The 13,291-nt window shown below is 41.1% G+C and overlaps 1 protein-coding gene across 2 annotated transcripts in view; it reads left to right on the top strand.

Moving 5' to 3' along the window:
* The window catches only part of Fbn2 (fibrillin 2), a 203,252-nt gene that overhangs the window by 87,681 nt on the left and 102,280 nt on the right, over positions 1–13,291 (top strand). For both annotated transcript variants that reach the window (XM_021150431.1, XM_021150433.1), the window contains exons 9-11: positions 7,050–7,202; positions 8,190–8,402; positions 9,383–9,520. In XM_021150431.1, coding sequence (XP_021006090.1) covers positions 7,050–7,202; positions 8,190–8,402; positions 9,383–9,520 — 504 coding nt within the window. The remainder of the gene's footprint in view (positions 1–7,049; positions 7,203–8,189; positions 8,403–9,382; positions 9,521–13,291) is intronic.

Genomic DNA, 13,291 nt, shown 5'->3' with positions numbered 1-13,291 from the left:
TTTAAGATAATCCATATTCTATTTTGAATAGGGATGTGTTTCTGTGTGTGAGAAGAAAAACAAACCCAGCATTCTAATGTGGGGGGAGGAGCTTCGGGTTTTAAAAATCCAAGTGTTTATTTTCTTAGATTGAAATTATTTATGATCGAATCATATGTCATGAATATATGAATCCCCCTCTGTTTTCTGTTCTATAAACACATGGTGGACATGCAAATGACACTGAGCTGGGTGACCTCAGAATTTTCTTTAGCATGAGACAACACGCTATTTGAACTTTACTCTGAGAGTTTGTGACTCTGCCCTGCTTCCTTGTCCTGTTTCACACAGTTCTCCCTACAGAATCGTAAGAAAATCAGCAAGTACACTGAGTCTAAACCACGTTATAAAATGTCAGCGAGCTACATCCTTTCTCTCTCAGGAACAAGGGAAGAGTTTCATGGGGCAGAGGCATTTAGCTAGTCATTTTTAATCTTCAAATACCAGAGCTTTCCCCATTCCATTTAATGTTAATTTAGGAAGACAAATCCTAACTTAATTTTACCTAGTGTGTTATCAAAATTTTCTTTTTAAAAAAATCCAGGAAAAAATATCTTTAACATAGAAACTAACATTTGCCACATTTAAAAAGAGTTGAAGTGTCACTAAGTCTTTTCTTTAAAAGCATTTTAATAGCATGATTTAATGAGCCTTATGTCATTTTGGAATTCACTCCCCTTGGGCATCATTAATACCTAATTTCCACAATTTAATGCAGGCCCCGAAGAATGACTGGCACAAGCAGTAATGAGTAATGAATATTTAAGCCACAGAGAGAGAGCAAGCCGGATGCCGGCAGAGGGGGCTGACTCTCTCCGTGCTCACACAGCTAGCAGAAGCCCTCAGCAGGAACAGGCTACTGCCTGCCAGAGGCAACAAAGGCTTAGAAAAGACATGAAACAGTTAGAAATTCTTGCAGAAAGTGATGTCGTCACGATGTTCTGACGCCTTTTCCTCCAGCTTTCCGTGTCTCATTGTGCAGCCTCACCTGAAAAAGTCTGAAGATACCAACCGCAAAATATAATGTGAAGTGTGTGTGTGTGTGTGTGCGCGTGTTCATATGCGCGTGCACACACACGTGTAAGTTTGAAGGAAGAAGTGACTCACTACTGAATAATTTCCCTGTGTAATGGGTACCATTAAGTGAAGCAAAACAGAAGGCTAAGCCTGCCAGGATGGTCCATCTGCAAAGTACTGTACAAGCCTCATGAGCTGGGTTCGATCCCCAGTTCCCACATTAAGGTGGAAGGGGAGAACCAACTCCGTACTGTTGTCTCTGACCTTCACATGTACAGAGTAATAATGAACAAAGATGTTTTAAACATTGATAAAGTGAAACTTTTTAAGGGGAAAGAAGACTGGATGAATTTAAGTTGTTGCTCCCCAAGCTTGAGGGCAGAGATTGGCCCCCATAACCCACACAGAAGCCAGGCAGGTGGGGCAGCTGTTTGTAATCTCAGCAGTCAGAGGGCAGAAACAGGGTCCCTGAGCAGGCTAGCCAGAAATAGTTGTCTCCAGGCTCAGTAAGAAACTCTGCTCAATAAAGTAAGTGGGGGAGCCACTGAGAAAGATGCCTGTCACCAATGTTGGGCTTCTATTCATATGTCCACACTCTTGAACATGTATCCCTTTACACACATGAGTCCACACAGAGATATACATAATACATGTAACACACACACATACACACACATGTGCACACGCACAAATAAAAAACAAAAACAAACAGACAATAAACCTTGGAAAGAAAACTCTCAAGGAGATGAACACTAACGAAGGTGTCGATAAATGCATAAGAGCTGGATCTGTGGAAGGAACAGGAGTTGCCAAACAAGAGAGTCCTGTGAGCCAGTGGATGCTGAGAGGATTACATATGGATGCAGGGGACACAAAAGAGCTTGGCTGGGAAAGAACTGAGCAAGACACTGGTTGGCAATAGAGTAAAAGAGTTGATGCTGATGCTAGAGTTCCCTGCTGTCTGATGCTGAATACATGAGTGTCCATCAAGAGCTCAAAGCAGGATGAGGCATCAAAATAGATGGGCAAGCAGAGGTATGGGGTGGATCCTGTCACTCAAGGCAGAAGAGGACTCTTCAATGACATAGTTTGATGGCAGTCGTACGCTCTTCAAGTATCAGAGTGTAGTCAATGGTGTGTATAATGTGTAGGAGTCTGGGTTATTTATGGTGCTAATTTCTGATACATTTGCACGAAAACACTTGAGGAAGGACCGGAAATTCCTCACTAAGTGTGTTTATGAAAGGTAGGTGACTCAAGGACGAACAGTGTAGTAGGTCGTCCACAATCCTATAAAGGAAGACTGATGGTTTCAGGCTACTATTTTATTACCAATGATTGCTAATATTTTTTTTTCAATTTGAAGACTCCTTTTTAATATCAAACTTTTTTCCATATTCCCACGTGATGGGGATGTGTTGTGTGAATTAAAATACATAATTAAGTGGCTGCTTAGCATGCTGTCCTGTTTGTAAATGAAGCCCTGCTTCCTTACTTCCGTTGGCATGCCCATCAACACGAAGAACTGCTTGTATGTAGCGGGGGACATGAGTCACTCGCTCTCCAATACTCAGGACAAATAGAGTTTCTGACCTTGCAGTATCCCAGCAGAGGACTAAAGGGTGGGGCCCACACAGAATGGCTTCCTGATAAACTTGCTATCTTGTACTTTACACGTACATTTTACATGCACGACCTCATTCCAAAGGGAATGTTGAGCCTGAACTCATGCAGCGTGCTGAAGTGGGTAGAGTTGTCTTGGTAGAGCTTCTTTAGCTATTGATAGCCAATTTCATTGCATTCACTCTGGTCAGAGAAGTCTCTGGTGTTTGCTGTCAGCAGAGCAAATGCTTAGTTTTTTTGAAAAGGAATGAGCTCTCAAGTTTGTGGCTGGTAGACTCTATGCCTATGAGATGAAACTCAGTGGTTTGGTGTTCAGATCTCTCCTCACCTACAGAATTAATTCTGATGTTATGGTCAGTTTCTGAAAAATCTGTTACCATTCTTCTATGGGGCTAGATTTATTGAAAGCTTTTACCGTGGACCTCTATTAGTATTATTTGATGTAGTTTGGGCTTGTTCTTTCTTCTCCCACTTTGGATTTACTGTGGATTTCTTAGGCCTTCACTTGTCTTATGACATTGCTAGAAATTTCTGGAAGGTTTGTAGGTGTAGAATGGTACCTGTTATTCTGTCTATGCCTTCTTCTAGCCCCCTTATTAGATATTCCCCATTCCCTTTCATCTCCTCGTTTCTTAAACTTTTTACAGCATTTCCCATCTCTGTCTATCAGAACAACATTGATGAGAATGTGTATATACAGACCTCCCCGACCAGTAACCACTCTCTCCATTCGAATCTGGCAGCCTTGGTTAGTGTATGTGTGAGGTTCCTTGCCCCAGCTCTGGCCCCTTCCAGACCCAGAGTACATAGAGCTTGTCTAAGGCAATTCTCTCCTTGTGTATAGCATTTTATACAGCATCCATAGGTTAGGCTTTCGTTGCTTAAACATTAAAAATGATCTAGGCACTAATTGATCTTTAACTGTGAATGATTTAAAATGATACCTATGTGTCAGGTTGATGTAGTCATTCTGATATCAAATCCACTGTTTATTCAGCTTCCTTTTCTTCCCTGTGTCTCATTCCTTGGTGTCCGTTACTACTCTATTTTCTCTGAAGTTCGTGGAACTCCTCTGAGATGTCTCCATGTTGTCCTCTACTTGGGTTGACTTGGTCTTGCTGCATGGTGTATCTTTACCTGAGAAACTGCACTTCTTTGAAATGTTTTCAAAGCAGAAGCTTGGTGTGGGTTGCAACGTCAACGCTGTTTAGATGGGAAGAGCCTATGGTTATAATATCTTGAGACCACTCCTCCATTTCTCCATGCAGAGGCAGCACAGACATGGGCAGTCTCCACTGTGCTCCCTTGGTCGCTAACACCCTTGGGCCCCTGTTCTTTGAGACGCCTGGTTACACTGTGCTGGGTAGGATTTGGACTTTCGGTTTTGTATGCTTTGAGCCTTGTGAAACTGTACCAGAGGCTTGGTGTATCTGTACTTCATTAGAAGCTGAAAAGTGAACCAAGCCAGTTACACACAGAATCCCCAAATCTCCTGTCTACATTTCTTTTGTCTCCCCCCGCACCCGGCCCCCCCTTTTTATCTTGCTTTTCATGTGAGGCAGAGTCCTTTTTTTATTACGAGGGATGTTTCTGGGAGACAGTCTACTACTTGGTTGGCAAAACAACAACAACAACAACAACAAAAACCCATTGTTTTATTTCATTTTCCCACCATCTCTGATCTATGAGTAAGAAGTATTAAATACAATTATGGAAGTCAATCTAGGTCTCTTGACTCGAGGCTGTGATTTTGATTTCGTATTCAAACATGCTACAACTGCCTTAGTGCAGAAGCCTTGCCAAAATGTCACATTTTCATCCTATCTTGTTGCACTGGTTGGATGCTAGAGTATGGGGGATTAGTCGTAAGAGTTTGGGGCTTTCTTATCTTCATTTACATCTTGTTCCCGAGAGGCACAGCAACCAAGTAGAGCTAAGAATACGAGCCTTTGGCTCCCAGAATGAATGGTCTTAAATGTGTTCCCATGGCTCACTTTACAATAGACCTGGGAAGTCGCTCACAGACGCCAACTGTTCAAACTCAGCTCCTCGGAGTCTTAGTGTCTCCCATGGCTTTACATGTGATGCATGTGGCCAGTTCTGTGCTTTGCTTTAAAGCAAGCTGAATGTCTTCTGTAAATGAGAGGATGTGTTCCACATCTTACTGGCTATCTGCAAGGCAGCTTCATCTGTTTCCTGCTGGGTTGGAAGCAATCTGAGAATGCTATGGACCGTTTGGGGGAAATAATGTATTTATTCTAGACTGTGTAATTAGAGCCAGGAATGTCAGCTGTATCCATTACTGGAATTATTTGCAATAATTTTTAAATTTAATTTAAAATATATATTTTATGAGTACTGTCAATTTACATACACCGTTTCTATCCCTCTTTCCAGCTCCTCCCATACTCCTCTATCAGACTGATGATCTCTGTTACTTTATTAATATTGTTAAATACATGTGGGTCTGCACATGTGAGTGTGAGTGTGTGTGTGTGTGTGTGTGTGTGTCTGTGTGTGTAACTTAGTCCATTTAGTGTTGCTTATATTTAATTGTGTTTAAGACTGATCAACTCCAGTCTGTATAAACTATCAGGAAGCTTGTCCCTGGAGAGAGAACTAATTTTTACTCTCTGTTGGCATCACTGGTGTGAGACTCCTGAATATTGCCTGCATCTTCTTATGATGCTGGAGAAAATGTCTTTGAATAACCAGGCATGGTGGCAGACATTCATGATCTGAGCACTTCAGAGACTGAGGAAGGATGGTCAAGTTTGAAGTGTCTCTGGGCTCTACAGTAAGGTTGAGGGCTGCCTTGGCTATCAGTCATAATCCTGGGCTTGGGCTTGGTTTTTTATTTATTTGTTTGACAAAGGATCTTGATCACATTTCAATAGAACTTAGCTAACTTCATTTGTTAAAAGAAAAGTGGTTGTATATCAAGCTTGCTGATGATTTGGATTTTTTATTCCTGTGTGATTTGGAATTGAGAGCCTTTTGTTACCATTACTGTTTTTCTTCCTGTGTTTTCTACCCTTCTGATTCTTTCTCAATTTAGTCAACAGGGTGCACTCTATCAGACTCAAATCTGATTGTGTTAATTTCCTACCCCAAATCCCTCAGATAGTGTACCGAAGCTTTACCACAACAGCACTGCCAGACTCAATGATGCCTCAATTTCCTCACTTTGCTTTGTTTCTCATCTGACTTCCTTAGCTACCCTGAGCTCTTACAAGACATCTCATCCGGCCTTACAGTTTTAGATTATGTATGTGCGCTGGCAACTTCCAGATACACATATTCCAAGTTTGTTTATTCAACAGCCTAAGTGTGTTGTGGATTACAGAGGAGCCTTGCCTGGTACCCTCTCAGCCTGCTTATTTCCTATTCATTGCCGTCTGAGCAGTCCAAGTCAAGACTCAGGAAATTCCCAGCACTCTTTCCTTTACATCCAGCATATAAGTGATTTCCCATTAGGCCTGTCTTCCAACGTGTCTGCCAAGGGCTCTTACAATGCAACACAGTCCACTGCTGCTCTCATCAAAGCCATGGCTCTCCTGAACATCTCCTATGTCTTCTTGTTGCTCTTCCATCTCTTCTTACACCAGTCATGATCCTAAAGATGTCAGCCACTGCCTTTTGTCTATTTGAAGCCATCCACAAACCTTCACAACATGGCCTTCAAATCCCAATGACCTTACGGCTCCTATGACAATACCCATCTTCTCTTCTTAAGTCCCATTAGACCCTGTTCTTTGTATGGCTGCGACTCATTCTCTTGTTCCCTTGCAAGCTGCGTTTGCAGTTATTGCCAGGTTTTAAGTGGGGGCTCAGACATCGGTGTCTCGGGTGGCTTCTGACTGATCTTTAAGTCAGCACCCTCGTTAGACATTGTTGCAAAGCAAATACCTGCATAGATCTCGGTGGCAGACCTCAGGACACAGGTGGGTCATGTTTGATGCTGGCATGAGATACATTGTAAGCTCTAGGCCAGCCTCAGCTACATAGTACAACCCTCTCCCCCGCCCCCAACTCCTCAGTTTCCAAAAGTATCTTGATCAAGCTCAAGTGTTCGGTTGCCACTATTTCTTGAGCTCCAGACCAATTTGGTTTGTCAAGGGAAGCTTGCCTCAGATTTTCATGCCTTTCACTTTGGACGTAGAGTCACTAATCATAGGAGCCTTTGCTGACAAAAAGGAGTAGAGCACTGATCAGATGTGTAAGAATTTAGAGGCAAAGGAATGAACTGGTATAAAAATGATTAAGTCGGAGGAATTCACCTCGCCTCTATTTGCCTAACATGGGAAGTCATGGCTGCAAGACCTGGAGGTAATCCTGCTGTGTCTTCTATTTGTCCTTTACATCTTCAGATCAGAGAGCTGGAACATGCTTCTCCGGCCTGGTGAATGGCCGCTGTGCCCAAGAACTCCCGGGCCGAATGGCAAAAGCTCAATGTTGTTGTGAACCCGGCCGTTGCTGGAGCATCGGGACCATTCCGGAGGCCTGTCCCGTCAGAGGTTCCGGTGAGTGGCAGGCCACTGTCTCCTTGGCACCAGTAGAGTTGAAAAAGTCAATAACCGTGGTGCACTTTGCCCTTCTCCTCGGAGGCAGGTCAGATGGTTATTTTGGAGAACCGGCAGCTTATAGTGCACCAGGCCTTTACGATGTTTTCTTTCCTTTCTCACGACCTTGAGAATGAATCCCTCTCATATCCTGTGCATTATAAATAAGTTTGTACTGGGAAAATCCCCTTAGGATGAATGAGAATTTCCTCTTGCTGTAGATAGCATGAATAGTAAAGTTTGATTAGAGTTTCCAAAACAAATATTTTTGTTATCTTTATTATGGGAAAAATTGAGATACATCCTTTGTTCTCTCAAAATCACGAAGCCATAATATACTACCAAGTTTGATCTCTAATATGCTATCCTAATTCCATGAATAATTAAAAAATATGGTAGTTGCTTCTTTTTATTTAGTTTCAATACTCATACAACTAAATAAAAAATTTACAGGCTACCTGAATGCATTCGACTACCAAAATTCATTTTAAAACATTATTCTGCACGTATATTAATATCTAACTCCTGAAAAATGAATAAAACAGACATAATATTCAGTTAGGCATAATAGTGATGAGAATTCAAGTAAAACCAAAAATGTAGACTGAGTTACCCAAAGCTTTTCACCTGCTCAAGTAAATTTCTTGCATTCATAGTTACGTCTGGACTTTTATGAGTTATACTTAGAGTGTAAAGTAAAAAAGGTGCACACAAAGGACTCTTTGTTTTTGTAGCTTGGTTAAAATAATGAGGACCATAAGTTTTAAATATTTTTGAAATACCTATACCTTGTTCTTGTTACTACACAGCACTGAACATATCTAATAGCAGAATAACCCCCTTATTCATGTTGTATAGAGAAAGTGAGCTAAAAACGACCCTTGACAACTACTTCTATGATGGGACAAGAGCTCTCTTTGTGTTTAACCAAACTCTCTTTTCTTACAGAGGAATACCGTAGACTGTGCCTGGATGGCCTTCCGATGGGTGGCATTCCGGGGAGCTCGGTTTCTAGACCTGGGGGCACGGGGAACAACGGCAATGGCTATGGCCCCGGAGGAACAGGCTTCCTCCCCATCCCCGGAGACAATGGCTTTTCTCCGGGTGTTGGGGGAGCTGGAGTAGGAGCCGGGGGACAGGGACCCATCATCACGGGACTAAGTAAGTGATCATACTTCCTGCACATTCTTGAGTTCTCAGCCTTACGTGATACTATATCAGCTAACACGTGTGTGTGTGTGTGTATACCAATATTAATTTAAGAAATTTTGGTAAGAAAACATTTTATCTATTCCTCACACCTTTTGATAAATCGGAACAAATGCGTGACCTAGGCTCTTTCAAAATACAAATGCGAGTCCAAGAATATCCGATCTAGATGACATCACTGCAAAGCACATTTGGATCTTGGTGGAGTTCGTTCATCTGGCCTATTTCACTGCTCCACTCATATACTGCTTGGATTATATCCCAAGACTGTGTCTCAAGGGAGAGAAAGCAAGCCCCGCTCTGTGCCTCTCCCAGCATTCTAAAATACACATCTTCTCCACCACAAGCTTCGCCATTGTTGTCAAATTGCTTGAAACTGAGAACCGTGGGCTCCAGAGTGGAATTGGTGCCCATTTGCTTGATGTTTAAGCCCACTCTTTCAAAAGCACGGTTCTTGATAATAATATTTTATAATGTCCCACTGTGCTATGTTTATTCTTTCTGGCATACTGCCTATTTGCTACATCTAAATATTCAACAAGTTCCAAAAAAGAAAAAGAAAAAAAAAGGGAAAGCACTCAAATGTATGGGAGAACATTCCTGACATTTTTCAAAAAGACACAAGCAAAGTTTCCAGATGTGTGACTTACAAATGCAACTTGAGGCCTGTGCCTCAAGTGTTTATTTTTAAGATTCTCCATATAAAAGTTTAATAAAAAAATGTGAGGGTCACAGAGAATGACTATGAGAAAAGTATACATATATATTTTTTCATAACCCCCCAAATTAAAAAATATAATTTAATAAAATACAGAGTAATGCAGGCTTCTGATACAAATTTAATTAATTTCTATTAAACTTCTAAAAAAGTTAGTTTGCATATATAATGCATGTTGTAATGACCCTGTATGCTTTGTTTTAATTTTCCGTAGCAATTCTCAACCAGACAATAGACATCTGTAAGCACCATGCCAATCTCTGTTTGAATGGACGGTGCATACCTACTGTTTCTAGCTACAGATGTGAGTGTAACATGGGCTACAAGCAGGACGCTAATGGAGATTGTATAGGTAAGTTCACTGGGAGCCCATACAAACAGATGGGGCTGAATACAAATGTTTAAGGTCTGTGGAAGTAAAAGGAATTCCTGTGCTGTTTTCCTGGTATGTATGCCACTCTCTGCACCCTGGGGCCCCTTAACTGGTTGTTGCCATTATATCCCATCAAGAATTCCCCATCCCTTATTTTCCTAGAGTTAATTTCTGTCTCAAATCTCTTCTTTAGAGATTTGCCTATCCTAAATATGAATTAAAATCTTAAAGTGAATGTATTTAGAAAACAATATTCATTCAATCCATCCAAGGTGACAATGGACGACCAACTATAAATATTAAATATTTTGGTTTAAAGTCTTAAGAAGTACTGGGTTTGACTGTATGACTGCAAACATTAACGCCTACTTCTTCATCCTCTTTGTCTTCATCCACTTCCTCCTTCTACTCCTCCTTCCTTGTGTGTGTTTTGTTTGTTTTGGTTTTTGTAGTCATTGTTTTGATTTGGTTTTGGTTGGTTGGGTTTGGGTTTTCTTTTGTAGTTGTTGTTTTATTTTGTTTTGGGATTTTGTGCGGTTTGGAGAGGGGTCTGATTTTTTTTTAAGACAAGGTCTCTCTTTGTAGCCCTAACTGTCCTAGAACTCACTACATAGACCAGAATGGCATCAAACTCACAGAAATCCACCTGCCTCTACTGCCCACTGAGTGCTGAGATTAAAGGAATACATTACCACTGCCAACAATTATTGATTCCTTAGATACTGACGGGCTATATCTAACAAATACAGAGGGCTTTGTGTATAGCTCAGCAGGTAAAGTGTTGACTGTATAAGCATGAAGAGTTCAGATCCCTGGACATGCACATGAGAAGCAGAGAAGTGTGTGTCTGTAATCCCAGCAATGGGGAAGCAGACACAGAAGGATTCCTGGGACCTGCTGGTCAACTGGTCTACCCTACCAGTGATGACCAGATTCAATAAGAATAATTATCAATGGAGAATAATTGTGAGAGACGGGGATATTCAATCTTTGGCTTCTATGCACATCTGCATATATGAATGCACACACAGAGAGAATAACCATAAATAAAATGTTTCAAAATATAATAACAGAAGCAAGAGAGAAGACTTAGCAGATAAGAGACTTCCTGCTTTTCCAGAGGGCCTGCATTTGGTGCCCAGGACCCTTGTCAAGTAGCTCACAACCTGCCTGTAACTCCAGTTCCAGGGGATCTGACAGCCTGTTCAGTCCTTGACAGGCACTCATTCACATGTGGCATACATTCACACACATACACACATATACACACACACGTACACACACACACACATACATACATGTTATTTAAGAATAAAAATCTAAAGCTAATTTAAATAACAATATAAATATTGCATATCTATGTAAGTACCACATGCACGTGTAAAAATTGCATATTCTAAAGTAAATGAAAGTGTACTGCTGTATTAGTTAGGGTTTTACTGCTGTGAACAGACACTATGACCAAGGCAAGTCTTATAAAAAACAACATTTAATTGGGGCTGGCTTACAGGTTCAGAGGTTCAGTCCATTATCATCAAGGTGGGAGCATGGCAGTATCCAGGCAGGCATGGCGCAGGAGGAGCTGAGAGTTCTATGTCTTCATCCAAAGGCTGCTAGTGGAAGACTGACTTCCAGGCAACTAGGGTGAGGATCTTATACCCACACCCACAGTGACACACCCATTCCAACTAGGTCACACCTATTCCAACAAGGCCACACCTTCAGATGGTGCCACTCCCTGGTCCAAGGATATACAAACCATCACAACTGCTAAATCAAAAAATAAAAAAGTGTATTCTCTGTGTCAGTATGAGTCAGCTTGGTAAGTTGTTTGAGCTGGACAGTATAATAAACTCAATATTTAGTCATAAAAAATCCCTGTAAATAAAATACTTGAGAAGGGAGAGGACGTCTTGAAGGCTTTCAAAATGTTGTGAATCTTCTCTACTATTCCATTCAAGGCCAGTGAGTGGTGATGCATAGAGCTTATCTGTAATGTGAAAACATCAACAAACCTGCTGTGTGTTGTGCTGAGTCCACTGACCCCTTTTGTGCATTGAGTCAAGTTTGTAATGTGCCTTGGCTCTCACCAGAGATAGAACGGCTCCCTGTGTTACAAGTGATTCCACACTCAAGATATTTCACCATTATTTTAAACAGCAAAAACAGAGGCTGAAGAAATGGCTCAGTGGTTAAGAACACTGACTGCTCTTCCAGAGGTCCTGAGTTCAAATCCCAGCACCCACATGGTGGCTCACAACCATCTGTAATGGGATCTGATGCCTTCTGATGTGTCTGAAGACAGCCACAGTGTACTCACATAAAATCAATCAATCAATCAATCAATCAATCAATCCTTTAAAAATAAATGAATAAAATACATCAGTGTATTTTTAAAAAAACAAACAAAAAAACCCAAACAGAACAAAAATCTAAAAACCCATATATTATATATTATCACCTTCAGACTCATTAGAAACTCTGTTACACTTTTAGAAAATTGGCAGTATTACTTTTTAATTCTGCCACAGTAAAAACTTACATACCAAACCCTGACCTGCAAATGTGTTTTCTAAAATCTCTAAGAGATGCATGTGACCCTTTACCATCAACTAGGCTTTTTTTTTTTTTTTTTTAATTTCCTTAAAGGGACAGGTTCTTGTTTTACTTCAAGAAACTGAAAAATTCACACATTTGAAGAACTGTCATTTGCATGGCAGCTAATCTTTGAGTAAAAATAGCATTCTGTGATAAAACGTGGCTTACCAACGTGGAGTGTTGCACCAATTCATTTCTGAGACACGTGTGGTACTTCAGTCAGCAACGGTGTGTAACGTGCATTGCTGTCATCAGAGATTTTAGAAAGCACATTCGCAGGTCAGGGTTTAGTAGGGTGAGTCTTCACTGTCACAAATGAAGCCCTTTGCTGAACCTGGCTTTTCTTTGCACTACTGTCCTGTGTGTCCTTGGTAATGTGGCTTCCATTTGTGTTCAGGTATTTGTGCTTAAAGCACTGCTTTGTCCTGTATCATTGAAAATGTCCCCACAGTGAAAAAGGCAGTGTCATCAAGTGGTTATGATAACACTCTTTAAAGATTTATTTATTCTTATATGCATTGGTGTTCTGCCCACATGTCTGTGTGAAGGTGTCAGATCTCCTGGAACTGGACTTACAGACAATTGTGAGCTGCCATGTGGGTGCTGGGAATTGAACTTGAGTCCTCTGGGGGGGGAAAAAAAAAAACAGTCAATACTCCTAACCACTGAGCCATTTCTCCAACCCCATGAAAAAGAAACTTTTTAATTGTGTTTCTGAAATCCCAGTGACTTCCAGGAGCCCATAGACCAAATCTTGAGACCAGTTGTTATAGAGAATCCCCAACTTTGCCCTGAACCATGTATGAACCAGCCGTTATCAGTGCTGTGATTAATGGCGTGTGCCAACATACCTGCCTATAAGCCATTTTCTCACAAACCAAAAAGTAGTCTTGGAGGGTCTGGTGTTTCTAAATTCTATCTATTTGATTTAGAGTTATAGATGGTGACATGATAGTAAAATGGAAGCCAATGTGGGACCTCTAGAAGCAGGCTCTACAGTAGCTGGGATCATGATCTCTTGATAAATCCGAATTTCCTTGGGGCTTTAAAAAAAAAAAAGCCACACTCAGCACATCTGCCTGTCCCTGCTCAAGTTCTGAACCACTAGAGAGAAACACATATGTTTCTCTCATATGTTGTTGTACAGATACT

The sequence above is a fragment of the Mus caroli genome, chromosome 18 (assembly GCF_900094665.2).
Source record: "Mus caroli chromosome 18, CAROLI_EIJ_v1.1, whole genome shotgun sequence".
Classification (NCBI taxonomy): domain Eukaryota; kingdom Metazoa; phylum Chordata; class Mammalia; order Rodentia; family Muridae; genus Mus; species Mus caroli.
This window is presented reverse-complemented; position numbering and strand designations above follow the sequence as displayed.